The sequence below is a fragment of the Salmo trutta genome, chromosome 31 (assembly GCF_901001165.1).
Source record: "Salmo trutta chromosome 31, fSalTru1.1, whole genome shotgun sequence".
In the NCBI taxonomy this organism is placed as follows: domain Eukaryota; kingdom Metazoa; phylum Chordata; class Actinopteri; order Salmoniformes; family Salmonidae; genus Salmo; species Salmo trutta.
Window position 1 is genome coordinate 38,414,888 of NC_042987.1, and position 15,121 is coordinate 38,430,008.

The 15,121-nt window shown below is 41.6% G+C and overlaps 1 protein-coding gene across 1 annotated transcript in view; it reads right to left on the reverse strand.

The window, feature by feature from the left end:
* Positions 1 to 4,865: 4,865 nt before the first annotated feature.
* LOC115170178 (cadherin-7) overlaps positions 4,866 to 15,121 on the reverse strand; it is a 122,043-nt gene continuing 111,787 nt past the window's right edge. Inside the window, exon 12 of the mRNA XM_029726542.1 lies at positions 4,866 to 11,722. Coding sequence (XP_029582402.1) covers positions 11,217 to 11,722 — 506 coding nt within the window. The 3' untranslated portion in view covers positions 4,866 to 11,216. The remainder of the gene's footprint in view (positions 11,723 to 15,121) is intronic.

Here is a 15,121-nt window from a genome sequence, read left to right on the forward strand (position 1 = left end):
AGCTCCTCCCACCAGCCTCCTCTGATACAAATACACAACTAATCAAAAACATCTAAACAAGAAATCAAGAAATGACAGAACGAGTCCAATTAGCAATCAATAGTAGCTATATTATAGTGAGCATGTGTCAGAATCCAGATATGTATAGACATTATAAACTTTTGAAAGAAAATATGTACAGTAGTAGGTACTGTACATTAGGATGAGCTATGTGGAGAATACGGTAAAAACTGGTCATTGGCAAAATAAAGGAAACAACCAACATAACGTTTGAATAGGGCGTTGAGCCACCACGAACCAGAACAGCTTCAATGCACCTTGGCATAGATTCTAAAAGTGTCTGGAACTTTATTGGAGGGATGCGAAACCATTCTTCTACAAGACATTCCATAATTTCTTTTTTTTGTTGATGGTGGTGGAAAACGCTGTCTCAGGTGCCACTCCAGAATCTCTTAAGTGTTCAATTGGGTTGAGATCTGGTGACTGAGACAGCCATGGCATATTGGGTTGAGATCTGGTGACTGAGATGGCCATGGCATATTGGGTTGAGATCTGGTGATGGAGACGGCCATGGTATATTGTTAAACATCATCAAGTTAAAAACGTATTCGGGATCGGTGTACCTTCCATGGGACGGTTGAGCTAACGTATGCATATCCTTGCTTCAGGGCCTGAGCTACAGGCTGTTAGATTTGGGTATGTCATTTTTGGCATTTTTTTTTTTTAAAGGGGTGTTACGGCTGTCGTTAGAAGGAGTGGACCAAAGCGCAGCGTGATACGTGCTCATGATGATTTATTAAACAATGAAACACTAGAACAAAAGAAACAAAACGAAAAGCCAACAGTTAGGTCAGGTAACGAATACAAAACAGATAACAACTACCCACAAAACACAGGTAGGAAAAAGGCTGCATAAGTATGGTTCCCAATCAGAGACAACGATAGACAGCTGCCTCTGATTGGAAACCATACCCGGCCAAAACATAGAAATATAAATACATAGAATGCCCACTCCATATCACACCCCGTCCTAACTAAACAGAGAAAAACGGCTCTCTCAGGTCAGGCCGTGACAAGGGGCTAATCCTTAAGGCAGTCTTTGTCACTGAAGCTTCTGCCTCTTTCAAAGTCACTGATATCTCTTCTAGCCATGGTAGCCAAAATAATGGGCAACTCGGCCTGTCCAGCATTTTATACATGACCCTAAGCATGACAGTGTGTGTTAATTGCTTAATTAACTCAGGAACAACACCTGGGTGGAAGCACCTTCTTTCAATAGTGTGTTTGCTTTATTTTGGCAGTTTCCTGTACATACAAAGTCTATTATTTATTTGTTATTTCAACTTTCTATCAATGTAAAAAGAAAAAGTATGTTTGGTTGCGTTTTCTAATGTAGATTTTAATCCCATATCAATTAAAGTTTATTTTGATTTCAAGGAGTAACAACCACAGGAGTAACCACCACAGGAGTAACCTCCACAGCAGTAACCACCACAGGAGTAACCTCCACAGGAGTAACCACCACAGGAGTAACCACCACAGGAGTAACCTCCACAGGAGTAACCACCACAGGAGTAACCTCCACAGGAGTAACCACCACAGGAGTAACCCACAGGAGTAACCACCACAGGAGTAACCTCCACAGGAGTAACCACCACAGGAGTAACCTCCACAGGAGTAACCACCACAGGAGTAACTCACAGGAGTAACCTCCACAGGAGTAACCACCACAGGAGTAACCTCCACAGGAGTGGTCACAGGAGTAACCACCACAGGAGTAACCTCCACAGGAGTAACCACCACAGGAGTAACCTCCACAGGAGTAACCACCACAGGAGTAACCACCACAGGAGTAACCTCCACAGGAGTAACCACCACAGGAGTAACCTCCACAGGAGTAACCACCACAGGAGTAACCCACAGGAGTAACCACCACAGGAGTAACCTCCACAGGAGTAACCACCACAGGAGTAACCTCCACAGGAGTAACCACCACAGGAGTAACCACCACAGGAGTAACCACCACAGGAGTAACCCACAGGAGTAACCACCACAGGAGTAACCACCACAGGAGTAACCTCCACAGGAGTAACCACCACAGGAGTAACCACCACAGGAGTAACCACCACAAGAGTAACCACCACCCCCATCACCACCACAGGAGTAACCACCACCCCCATCACCACCACAGGAACTCGTGATGAGATAGAGAAGACAACTCTAAACCTTTAAACCCTCTGACAGGTTTCAGATGATTGAAGCACTATATTGGATTCCAGCTGAGTCATCCTACACTCTCTCTGAAAGTTTCTCGGCCCAAAAGGTAATTTGTACTTGATTTGTGGACACAATACCAACCACATGGAGTGCCCTCAACCCACCCCACTCCCATGGTTAGAAGCCAGTGGCCTGCCAGGACTAATCTGCAGTAAATCAGATTGAGGTGCTGATAGCGCTGTGTGTCCCTGATTGCTCCCTGTACCCCTAGTAAGTTTTGGGGATCCTTCTGGCACTTTTCTCCCCAAGTCTTGATTGGCTTGGAGACTCAAGGGGGTCTCTTAGAGCCCATCTGTTTTTCATATTGAGAGCAGACTTTGGGGACACAGGTGATATTACATTTGAAGTGATGAGTGCGGTTGATTCTGATTAAAGTTTAGTGTCTGGAGTCTCTGTCCGTCTGTCTGTCTCTAACCCCACAGTTGAGCCTCCTTTAAGTATTCTTATAGTAGAACTGGCCATCTTGTAAAACGATGCACTGATCACTAGGCCAGAATATTACCTTTAAAAGACAAACATGTTCTGGCTTCATAGCAAAGTCAGTGAGTTGTTTTCAGTATGTTTTCAACATAGCTCAACGCACTACAGTACCCTCCTGTTGCCTAGGTGTAAAATGGCCATCACTTGCTTAATTATCGTTGCCTTTTTAATGAGTTTTTCCTAATGCCCTTAGCCCGAATAATTTGATTTTTCTTAAAGCAATTTCATTTAACGTATAAAATCATATATCCAATTCTGCAAGAGAATCGATAGTGAAGCAAAAGTCACGGCTACATAGATTGCCTGCTCAGGGGTAAATTGAGAAAAGGGAGGGTGAGGACTGAGGAGGGACATGCAGCCACCCAACAGAATGACTAGTATGAATTGTTGTCTGTGAGTGTGCTGGTGTCAGGTGGAATCAATAGTAGTCTATCAGTGTGCTGGTGTAATCAATAGTAGTCTATCAGAGTGTCTGGTGTAATCAATAGTAGTCTATCAGTGTGATGGTGTCTGGTGTAATCAATAGTAGTCTATCAGAGTGTCTGGTGTAATCAATAGTAGTCTATCAGAGTGTCTGGTGGAATCAATAGTAGTCTATCAGTGTGATGGTGTCTGGTGTAATCAATAGTAGTATATCAGAGTGATGGTGTAATCAATAGTAGTCTATCAGAGTGTCTGGTGTAATCAATAGTAGTCTATCAGAGTGTCTGGTGTAATCAATAGTAGTCTATCAGAGTGTCTGGTGTAATCAATAGTAGTCTATCAGTGTGATGGTGTCTGGTGTAATCAATAGTAGTATATCAGAGTGTCTGGTGTAATCAATAGTAGTCTATCAGTGTGATGGTGTCTGGTGTAATCAATAGTAGTATATCAGAGTGATGGTGTAATCAATAGTAGTCTATCAGAGTGATGTGTAATCAATAGCAGTCTATCAGTGTGATGGTGTAATCAATAGTAGTCTATCAGACTGATGCTGTAATCAATAGTAGTCTATCAGAGTGTCTGGTGTAATCAATAGTAGTCTATCAGAGTGTCTGGTGTTATCAATAGTAGTCTATCAGAGTGTCTGGTGTTATCAATAGTAGTCTATTAGAAGGATGGTGTAATCAATAGTAGTCTGTCAGAGTGATGTGTCTGATGTAATGAATACATTTTTAAAATAAAAATATAACTTTTTTCAGTAAGTATCTGAGGAAGTGACTGTGAGTAGGAAAGAATCTACCATTATCTAAAGTAATAGTTTCATATCAAGACAATAATGCAGTTATTCACTGGTGTTGATTTGAACAAGTGTATCTCCAATGTCAAGATTGATTGCAATCATGGTCGGTTGTAAGGCACAAAACACAAACATGTCATAGCAATCAACTCGCTGCAGCAGCAATGATTACATTTGCAGTCAGAGATAAAAACAAAGGCTACTGTATCCATGAGGTTAGGCCTATGAACTAGGTTATTCTACATCTGTGTGTTAATTCGCACGTCTGGTTTTCTTTTAAGCTATTATTGAGATGATTTGTGTGTAAGCCAATAGCCCTCTACAAAACATATTTTACCATTTATAAATCACTTACTGCTCATGCTTCCAGCAAACTGTTTGAGTCTTCACCAACGGATGCAATGAAATACTGTATTCACACCCAGGTCACCCGTGATACAAGTCAGTATTCGACGTCCATCCATGTCTGAGGACGTCGGGAGATGATGTGGAAACCGGCCACTAGGAGCAGCAGTGAGCAGTGTTACCTTCAAATAGGTTTGGGTTTTGCTCTAATTCCAAAGGTTGCAAGTTCGAATCCAGTGATAGAAAGTCATTTATGAGCTTTTAGTTTTAAGCCTATCCCAAATCTTAACCCTTACCTTAACCATTCAGAGTTAATGCCTAACCTTAAGATTTCAGATATAATGGATAAACTTAACCTTAAACAAATCGATATTTGACATTTGCAACTACCTTCAAAATTTGACTTTAATAAGAAACATGGTCTAATTCTGACGTGAGACTGTGAGAGCTAGTCGGTATGCAAGTGAACCTCAAGAAATGTTAGGGTGCAATGTGAAAAGTTACAAGGCAGCATATTATTCCTTGAGACAAAAACTCTAGAATGGAACAATATTTATGACTTTATTGAAAGTTGAACAGGTGACTTACAGTCAAAAGCCATTGTCGGCATTTCCTTTACATTTCCTTTACAAAAAACATGTGAGTTTCAGTTTCCTCTCTCTATGCACAAATACACAAGACTGGCTGGGCTGGGGGGGGGGGGGGGGACAGAGCAGTGATTGTCTGCTGAGTAGTGTTGAGTTGTGTTGGGGTTCAGAATGTCGTCAGTCTACGCTGAGACCGAGGATACCCTCATGTGAACACCTTATCAGTCACTTGATACCAGTTGTCCATTTTCTGTTTTCCTAACAGGCAAGGCCACTTTGATATTCACCGGGTGTCACATTCCTCAGATCAGAGTGAAAACAAGCCGTGCGTACATACAATGCTTTCGTAAAAAAAAACAAAAAAAACATCAACCAAATAATCACAAAGTTGTTTACATAATATAAAATAGAAATAAATAAATAAGCCAATAAACGAGACGTGCAGGTACTCCTAAACGCTTAAGTTCTTAAAAAAAAAAAGAATTATGACATCAATATTTCGTGGCATCAATTATCATGTGGGACAAGCTGACATTTTTGACTTTTTTGAAAGACCGTAAAGGTACTGTCAGGACCCACCGTTACAGTATTTGCTGCCATTCAGAAAAAGTGATTATGCATCAAATCAATGTCTGAAACGGGGCTATTTCTGTTTCTAGTAATTTAGTACGTCCCTCACAAGTAATAATGTACCTACAGCTGTACAGGTGGCATATATGACATGAAGACATCCACACCTTAAGTCTCCACTATAACCTAAGGGTTTGCAGTATTCTAATACCATAACAAGAACAACAACTGAGTCAATTAAGAATGGGTGCAAATGAAATGCTTCATGGATAAAATCCAACTTTCTATACCAAAGAAATATAGAACAAACTCATAATATAATTGACGATAGTTTTAATTTGTGTATATATCTTTTTGTATACACTAATTTTTGTGGTAAAGCAAAGTCTCTCCCTTTTGGTCTCATCCAAGTGCAGATGATCTCTGGCAATCTGCTTAATTAAACAGTATATTTATTACAACTTTGAGCCAGGCCTGACGAGATTTCGATATCTCTTTAAAATTCCATTTAGCAAGGCAGTTAACAAATAATTATGTTTCCTTAACGATGACAACCATTACTAAAGAAAATAACCTCAATCTTCATTATCATCACTTTGGAAGCAGAATTACTTAATTATCAGTTGTGGTAGAGATTAGCTAAAATGCATTCATTGAAAACCCAAAGGTATTCATTAAATGTGTTTTTCTAACTGAAAAGAATCCTATAAAAGGTTTTATTGTTTTTATGTAACTCAAATACTGTACTGTGGATGGCTGTTTAAAGAAGTATAGGCACATGTCTTCCTAATTTCTGGTAACACTTCAAGCCAACAGTATAACAATTTATTATAGTAAAGAATAATATAATAAAACGTATATTATACGTTTATAATCAACTTTAGATATTTGTAGGCATACATTTTTTCAACAGCCTCAAAATAGCTGATAATAAATCAAGATCGTTATGAGCTGAAACTGAAGATATTATAAGGAGGTCTTAGCAGGTGCTTATGCTGTTGCTCTCAATAAATGCATTTGGACTGCATTGTACTTCATTATACCTGTTGGATTTAAGTAACATTTTACTCTACTATTGAACTATATGCATGGGGGTGGTGTGTTACACATCCACTATAGTTGATGAAACTGTTGAAATGGGACAATGAGAAAAATATATTGCCAACATTGTACGGTTTGGGTCAGCACGATAGTGTGAAAAAGGATATGCAGAACTGTGTTGGTTCCATTTATGGTGTAATGTTTTCTCCAACTAATGAGCATCAAATGTATAAGGCCACATCAGAGCTCTTAACCAAAAACTAGATTTGTTTTGTTTCCCTGCTGTTTTTTACTTGCTTTTCCATCCTGGATTTCCTACAGTTCCATTTCTACTCACTGCATGCAAAATAACAGTTGACATTCTCCTTGGCTTGGTATTTTTACAAGTGCCCACAGCTTTGCTGTAAATCTTTTCCAACACTAACTGTATTTTCCAAAGCTGTTACAGCTATGTTTCCATGAAAAAAACAAAAACAACTGAAAACAATTTTAATCATCATGGTTGCTAGAACACCTCATAGGATAGATAAAACAATCACAACAGCTTTACATTTTGAACTTACCCATACGGTGCATTCACTGCAGATGTTTACAAGGTTTCCATGCTGTGACATGATAGTGTTTTCCTCATCGCTACCCCCCCCAACCCCAGTCTCTTTGCCTTATCTCACCCTCCCTGCTACACCGTTCAGAGGCATTGTGACACTCTAAGCATGTTCATTCAGAACTTCAGAGGCATTGTGACACTCTAAGCATGTTCATTCAGAACTTCAGAGGCATTGTGCCAATCTAAGCATGTTCATTCAGAACTTCAGAGGCATTGTGCCAATCTAAGCATGTTCATTTGGAACTTCAGAGGCATTGTGCCAATCTAAGCATGTTCATTCAGAACTTCAGAGGCATTGTGCCAATCTAAGCATGTTCATTCAGAACTTCAGAGGCATTGTGCCAATCTAAGCATGTTCATTTGGAACTTCAGAGGCATTGTGCCAATCTAAGCATGTTCATTTGGAACTTCAGAGGCATTGTGACACTCTAAGCATGTTCATTCGGAACTTCAGAGGCATTGTGCCAATCTAAGCATGTTCATTCAGAACTTCAGAGGCATTGTGACACTCTAAGCATGTTCATTTGGAACTTCAGAGGCCTTGTGCCAATCTAAGCATGTTCATTTGGAACTTCAGAGGCATTGTGCCAATCTAAGCATGTTCATTCGGAACTTCAGAGGCATTGTGCCAATCTAAGCATGTTCATTCAGAACTTCAGAGGCATTGTGCCAATCTAAACATGTTCATTCGGAACTTCAGAGGCATTGTGCCAATCTAAGCATGTTCATTCGGAACGTCAGAGGCATTGTGCCACTCTAAGCATGTTCATTCGGGAACTTCAGAGGCATTGTGCCAATCTAAGCATGTTCATTCAGAACTTCAGAGGCATTGTGCCAATCTAAGCATGTTCATTCGGAACTTCAGAGGCATTGTGCCAATCTAAGCATGTTCATTCGGAACTTCAGAGGCATTGTGCCACTCTAAGCATGTTCATTCGGGAACTTCAGAGGCATTGTGCCAATCTAAGCATGTTCATTCAGAACTTCAGAGGCATTGTGCCAATCTAAGCATGTTCATTCGGAACTTCAGAGGCATTGTGCCAATCTAAGCATGTTCATTCAGAACTTCAGAGGCATTGTGCCAATCTAAGCATGTTCATTCGGAACTTCAGAGGCATTGTGCCAATCTAAGCATGTTCATTTGGAACTTCAGAGGCATTGTGCCACTCTAAGCATGTTCATTCGGGAACTTCAGAGGCATTGTGCCAATCTAAGCATGTTCATTCAGAACTTCAGAGGCATTGTGCCAATCTAAGCATGTTCATTCGGAACTTCAGAGGCATTGTGCCAATCTAAGCATGTTCATTCAGAACTTCAGAGACATTGTGCCAATCTAAGCATGTTCATTTGGAACTTCAGAGGCATTGTGCCAATCTAAGCATGTTCATTTGGAACTTCAGAGGCATTGTGACACTCTAAGCATGTTCATTCAGAACTTCAGAGGCATTGTGCCAATCTAAGCATGTTCATTCGGAACTTCAGAGGCATTGTGACACTCTAAGCATGTTCATTCAGAACTTCAGAGGCATTGTGCCAATCTAAGCATGTTCATTCAGAACTTCAGAGGCATTGTGCCAATCTAAGCATGTTCATTCGGAACTTCAGAGGCATTGTGCCAATCTAAGCATGTTCATTTGGAACTTCAGAGGCATTGTGCCACTCTAAGCATGTTCATTCGGGAACTTCAGAGGCATTGTGCCAATCTAAGCATGTTCATTCAGAACTTCAGAGGCATTGTGCCAATCTAAGCATGTTCATTCGGAACTTCAGAGGCATTGTGCCAATCTAAGCATGTTCATTCAGAACTTCAGAGACATTGTGCCAATCTAAGCATGTTCATTTGGAACTTCAGAGGCATTGTGCCAATCTAAGCATGTTCATTTGGAACTTCAGAGGCATTGTGACACTCTAAGCATGTTCATTCAGAACTTCAGAGGCATTGTGCCAATCTAAGCATGTTCATTCGGAACTTCAGAGGCATTGTGACACTCTAAGCATGTTCATTCAGAACTTCAGAGGCATTGTGCCACTCTAAGCATGTTCATTCGGAACTTGAGCGTGAGAGCGGACAAAAATCGGACAGGTGTCTAGATACCGTTATAGGATTGTAGATCATGACCGTGTTCGTTAGGCACCAAATGGAAGAAAAGGGAAAGAGACTACTGGATTACCGGTCGAATAAGAAACACCCATTTCTGTTTTCTGTTTCAAAAAATGTTGCTACGGTGAGCCCTACTGAATATGGACCAGAGTAAGCCTGAATTGATCAAATCCACCATTGATGAAAACCTGCTGTAAAATCCATAAGGAGTTATCCTGTTTTGTGAATCTGTTCCATAAATATAACTGCCTGCCAGCAGCAATGAACAGGGTTCACGGGATGACAAAGGACAGAAGATCAATTGAATAACAAAGCACTCTATCATGTAGGACCTATCTTCCTTTAAGTACAATCAAAATATGGAGTGAAAGTTACGTATGGTTTTATGAGGAGAATGTGGTTTTGAGCATTAGTGTTACATATGAAAATAATGAGTTGGTAATAATAATTCAGTGTGGTTCATTTTAGGGATGTCAATAATAGTTTCACGTTGATAGGCCACTGTGGAATACATTTGCAGTAAAACATTTTTTTGTTAAATCCAATTTTGTATTTGTCAATAACTCTGCCATCTTTTGAAAATACAATCTACACTGAACGTTCTAATCAGCAGGTTTGCATGGGTGGGAGTTCAATTTACCTCCTGATGATATCACCAGGCGGTAAATTGGTTAATAAACCAATAACAAAGAGTTCCAAACCTCTCTGCCAATAACAGCTAGTTTTGAGTTTCCCCAGCCCCACTTACACCACTCCCAGAAAATCCTTCTTGCTTGAGAAGTAGTTATTTGCTAAAAAGCTATTGTTGTCCATTTCAATGGAAAACTATTACAGTAAGGTATTTAATTGTTAACAAGAAATGCTTTGATATTGATATAAAAACAGCAAAATTTGGCCTTTACGATATCAATGCCAAACTTAACATGGTTCATCATGGTAATGTCTTTGATGACCTTAAGAAGTTACAAATTGAAAGGATTTAAATGGACACGTAAATCAGATTTCTAGATTTAATAATTACTCAGCCATCTGTTAACCAATCCCTTATTTATGCTATTTTTATCGTGAGTATACGTTTTTCAAAGGTTTTCCAAAATGTCCAAGATTAAGGAAAATGTATCCTGGCTGGCCTTATGGGTCCTTGAGGTAAATTTGTTCAGCATGAGGAAAGACACCTACATACAAAGTTTAAAGTCTGTAGGTCAAACTGGGCGGCGGATATGAGGGTTTAAGTGAGACTGTGTATAACAGCGCCACCTATAGGTCAATCAGTACCATTTTTTTAGACCTAGTTACTCATGGCCTCTAGTTTCTGTGTGCCAAATTCGAACAAAAGTTATCAATCTATGCTTGAGTTATTTTACCATGTCAAGGAAAACATCATCTAAGAATAACAATAGGTTTTACAGCAAAGCTGTGAACCTCTAAATATCAGTTTGAAACAAATGTTACAGATCATAGTGAACCCTGGGACAGACTACAGGGCCAGTTGAAGAGGTCAGGCTGTTCATTTCACCATGACAAGATGTTGTACTTGAAATGTCAGTGTTGTAACACCACTGAAGCATAGATATCGGTTCAATTCTCGTCCCGTTTGAACATCATTGTGACATGAGAAAGTCTAGACATTTGTGCGTTGAGGTTCTTCCAACGGGTCTGGAGACCGTCCCAACGGTTTAAGCTTTGCATCATTTCCATCATGTTAAAACATTTACTAACAAAATCTCCAAAATGTCTTTGTTTGAAAAATCCAGCCAGTGTGCAGAGTGCCCAAAAAAAACATTTTGAATGGTAATCCACCATCCTACAGTTTATTCTCAACCCACAATGATGCATTTATACACACCAATCAAATGTCCTCTCAGAGTACAGCATCATCCTATCGTCATCTAAAATTTCCTTTCTTGTATCCTTATTCATATCCTTCCGTTTCCTTCACTTGTTTGTTCTGTTGTCCACGCTGATGGTTCGGCGGGGCTCGACCGAGGGCTAAGAGGCGAAGAGGTTGCCTCCGTTGCTGTGGCCATAGAGGTCTGCCAGTTTCTTGAAGCGTGGCCCCCAGTCGCTAAGGTAGTCGTAGTTCTGCTCTGAGTCTATGCTCAGCGAATCCAGCGAGCTGAGGGACTCTGCGGCTGAGCCGCTTCCCTCGAAGGCGTACGTCTGCAGTGAGTCGTAGGGCGGCGCTGACGGGTCCACGTCGGCCTCCTTCAGCCGGTCCCAGATGAACTCGCGGAAGATGCCGTTGTCCGGCGGTGGCCGGGAAGACGAGAAGAGGGTGGGCACTTCTGGGGTGACGTCACGGCGGTTCTTGCTGCCGCTCTCGCGGACTACGTTGAGGTTGCGCAGAGCGACCATGTCGAAGGCCTCGGTGTCCTCCTCGCCGCCGCCCTCATCGTCGTAGCGCACAATGTTCTCGCGCACATCACGCTCCTCGTCCAGGATCAAGGGCTCCTTCTTCCTCCGTCGTTGCATGGTGACGATCAACAGGACCAGCACTGTGGAGAGAGGGAGACAGAGAGAGAGACATGTATGACCATATTAGAGACACATATTTCCCTCAGATTACGCAGATCCACAAAGATTTTGAAAACAAACCCAATTTTTATAAACTCCCATATCTACTGGGTGAAATACCAGTGTGCCATAACAGAAGCAAGATTTGTGACCTGTTGTCACAAGAAAAGGACAACCAATAAAGAACAAACACCATTGATACAACTCATATTTATGTTTATTTATTTTCCCTTTATTTTCACGTCGTTACAACACTTTATAAAGACATAATATGACATTTAAAATGTCTTTATTCTTTTGGAACTTCTGTGAGTGTAATGTTTACTGTTAATTTTTATTGTTTAATTCACTTTTGTTTATTATCTACTTCACTTTGGCAATGTTAACATATGTTTCCCATGCCAATAAAGCCCTTAAATTGAAATTGAATTGAGAGAGAGAGAGAGAGAGAGAGAGAGAGAGCGAGAGAGAGAGAGAGAGAGAAAGGGAGAGACAGAGGGAGAGACAGAGAGAAAAAGGCAGTCAGCATCCCTATCAACAAAGGGCAGAGTACCAAGATGAGTTAATCATGATTAGACAAAGAAAAAATGGTATGCCAATGAATATCATTGGGGAAACATTTATCATCAAACTAAACAGAGCCATCGCAATTCTGTCCAGGACCATTGTGGACTTATACAGTACAAAGGTGTTCCTTCAGAATTTTGGGTTGTACACTGAAAAATACTGGCAATGATAGGACAGCTCTGTCTGCCACCTGTGTGAGTTAAGGACCCTTAATATCAACACAACCCTTAACCCTATCAACACGACCCGTACTCCCATCAACACGACCCGTACTCCCATTAACACAATCCTACCCCCATCAAGACAATCCTACCCCCATCAACACGAACCTACCCCATCAACACGACCCTTATCCCCATCAACACGATCCTACCCCCATCAACACGACCCGTACCCCCATCAACACGACCCTTATCCCCATCAACACAACCCTTAACCCTAACAACACGACCCATAGCACTATCAACAAGACCCTTACACCCATCAACACGACCCTTAACCCTAACAACATGACCCTTATCCCCATAAACACAAATCTACCCCATCAACACGACCCTTAACCCTAACAACACGACCCTTAACCCTAACAACACGACCGTTAACCCTAACAACACGACCCTTAACCCTAACAACACGACCGTTAACCCTAACAACACGACCCTTAACCCTAACAACACGACCATTAACCCTAACAACATGACCCTTACCCCATCAACACGACCCTTAACCCTAACAACACAACCCTTAGCCCTATCAACAAGACCCTTAACCCTATCATCACGACCCTTAACCCTACCAACAAGACCCTTCCCCCATCCTAACGACCCTTACCCCCGTCAACTCGACCCTTACCCAATCCATACGACCCTTACCCCATCCATACGACCCTTACCCCATCCACATGACCCTTACCCCATCCACACGACCCTTACCCCATCCACACGACCCTTACCCCATCCAGACGACCCTTACCCCATACCCCATCCACACGACCCTTACCCCATCAACACGACCCTTACCCCCATCAACACGACCTTTAACCCTATCAACAAGACCCTTAACCCTATCAACACAACCATTAACCCTATTAACACGACCCTTAACCCCATCAACACGACCCTTAACCAAATCAACAACCCCATAAACAAGACCCTGGGAGGCAAGCTCTGAGAAACAATTTGATGGACAGAGACACAGGGCCAGTAGTGGTGGAGAACGGAACCATGGGTAGATACTACCTGTGTTAGATTTATTACAATAAGCCAATGTTATTCACTGGGTTTTCAGACCCCCCCCCCCCCTCTCACTCTCTGGAAAAAGTGTTAGTCACCACAGTCCTGAGTTAAGGTTATTTCAAGGTTGATTTCAGGTTGATTTCAGGTTATTTCAGGTTGATTTCAGGATATTTCAGGTTTACTTCTGGTTTAGCTTGACATATCCAAAATGATCTCCATCTACCTTCAATGGACTCCCAAATGGCTTCACGAGATTCGCAAGATTTAGATTTTTTGGAAATATGCTATTGGCCCGCACGTGTTGTTGGAACGTGCACACACAGAGATAAACAACCAGACAAACCTGTTTACATATCAGGGTTTAACAGTGTCTGTGTCCCAAATGGTACCCTAATTCCTATATACTGTAGCGCCCTACTTTTGACCAGAGCCCTATGAGCCCTGGTCAAAAGTAGTGCACTATATAGGGAATAGGGTGCCATTTGTGTGGGGGGCAGTCGGTGAGTGTCCCCATGCAGTTGGCTGCTCCCACAAGCTGCTTACCCTGGGCAGGCCAGCGCTAAATCCTTGAAATGAGCACAGCATATGCCTATCTGAGTAATAATACAGGAGTATATGCCAGTCATAAAGCAGCCAACCCTAAAAAAGCAAACGGTCCAAGTGCGGCCCCCAAAGCATGTCAAGGTAGCATAGCATGTCAACGTAGCAAAGCATGTCAACGTAGCATAGCATGTCAACATAGCATAGCATGTCAACGTAGCATAGCATGTCAACGTAGCAAAGCATGTCAACGTAGCATAGCATGTCAACGTAGCATAGCATGTCAACGTAGCATAGCATGTCAACGTAGCATAGCATGTCAACGTAGCATAGCATGTCAACGTACCATAGCATGTCAACGTAGGACCTCTCTCTTTCTCTATTTTCGATGGTACCTTCTGACAAGATAGAAAAGTTTTATCGTAAAATAAAAAAAAGTCTTAAACAATATAAACCAATTTACTCGTAAAATGCCAAAAGCAAAGTTGAAGGGACATGCTCTAGGTTATACCAAAATCAAACAGCACACCAACTTAAAGGGAAAGTGTTTTTGAGGAAGTTTTGCGTTGCAGTGCAGGTTTGGTTCAGCTGATTCCATTCATGAAATCTGACGATGCCAATATATTAACTCCAGCCTGAAGTAAATAATGGATTATTGTGGACTCTGTCACCATGGGCCTGCAGACACAACTCAAGGTAAGGGTAAAGTGACCCAAATATAGATTTTGCATGAAATACCCCTTTAAAGACTAATATACTATTGCCGCGCTGCACACTCCATTGTTGAGCAGTTGACGACATGGGCTGTGCACACATATCCACAGCTGCTTGCATTTAAAGCTTATGCCATACATCTCCCCTCGTCGAACACATGCACACACAAACATTAACAGATACACACACATCTCTGTGTCACACACACACACACACACACACTCCCCGAGACACAGTCACAGTCCACCCATCGGGGGTTAGAGAAACTGCCTGCCAGGACCCCTCATTTCCCCATCAGAGTCAGATCTATACTCCCAGAGCTGA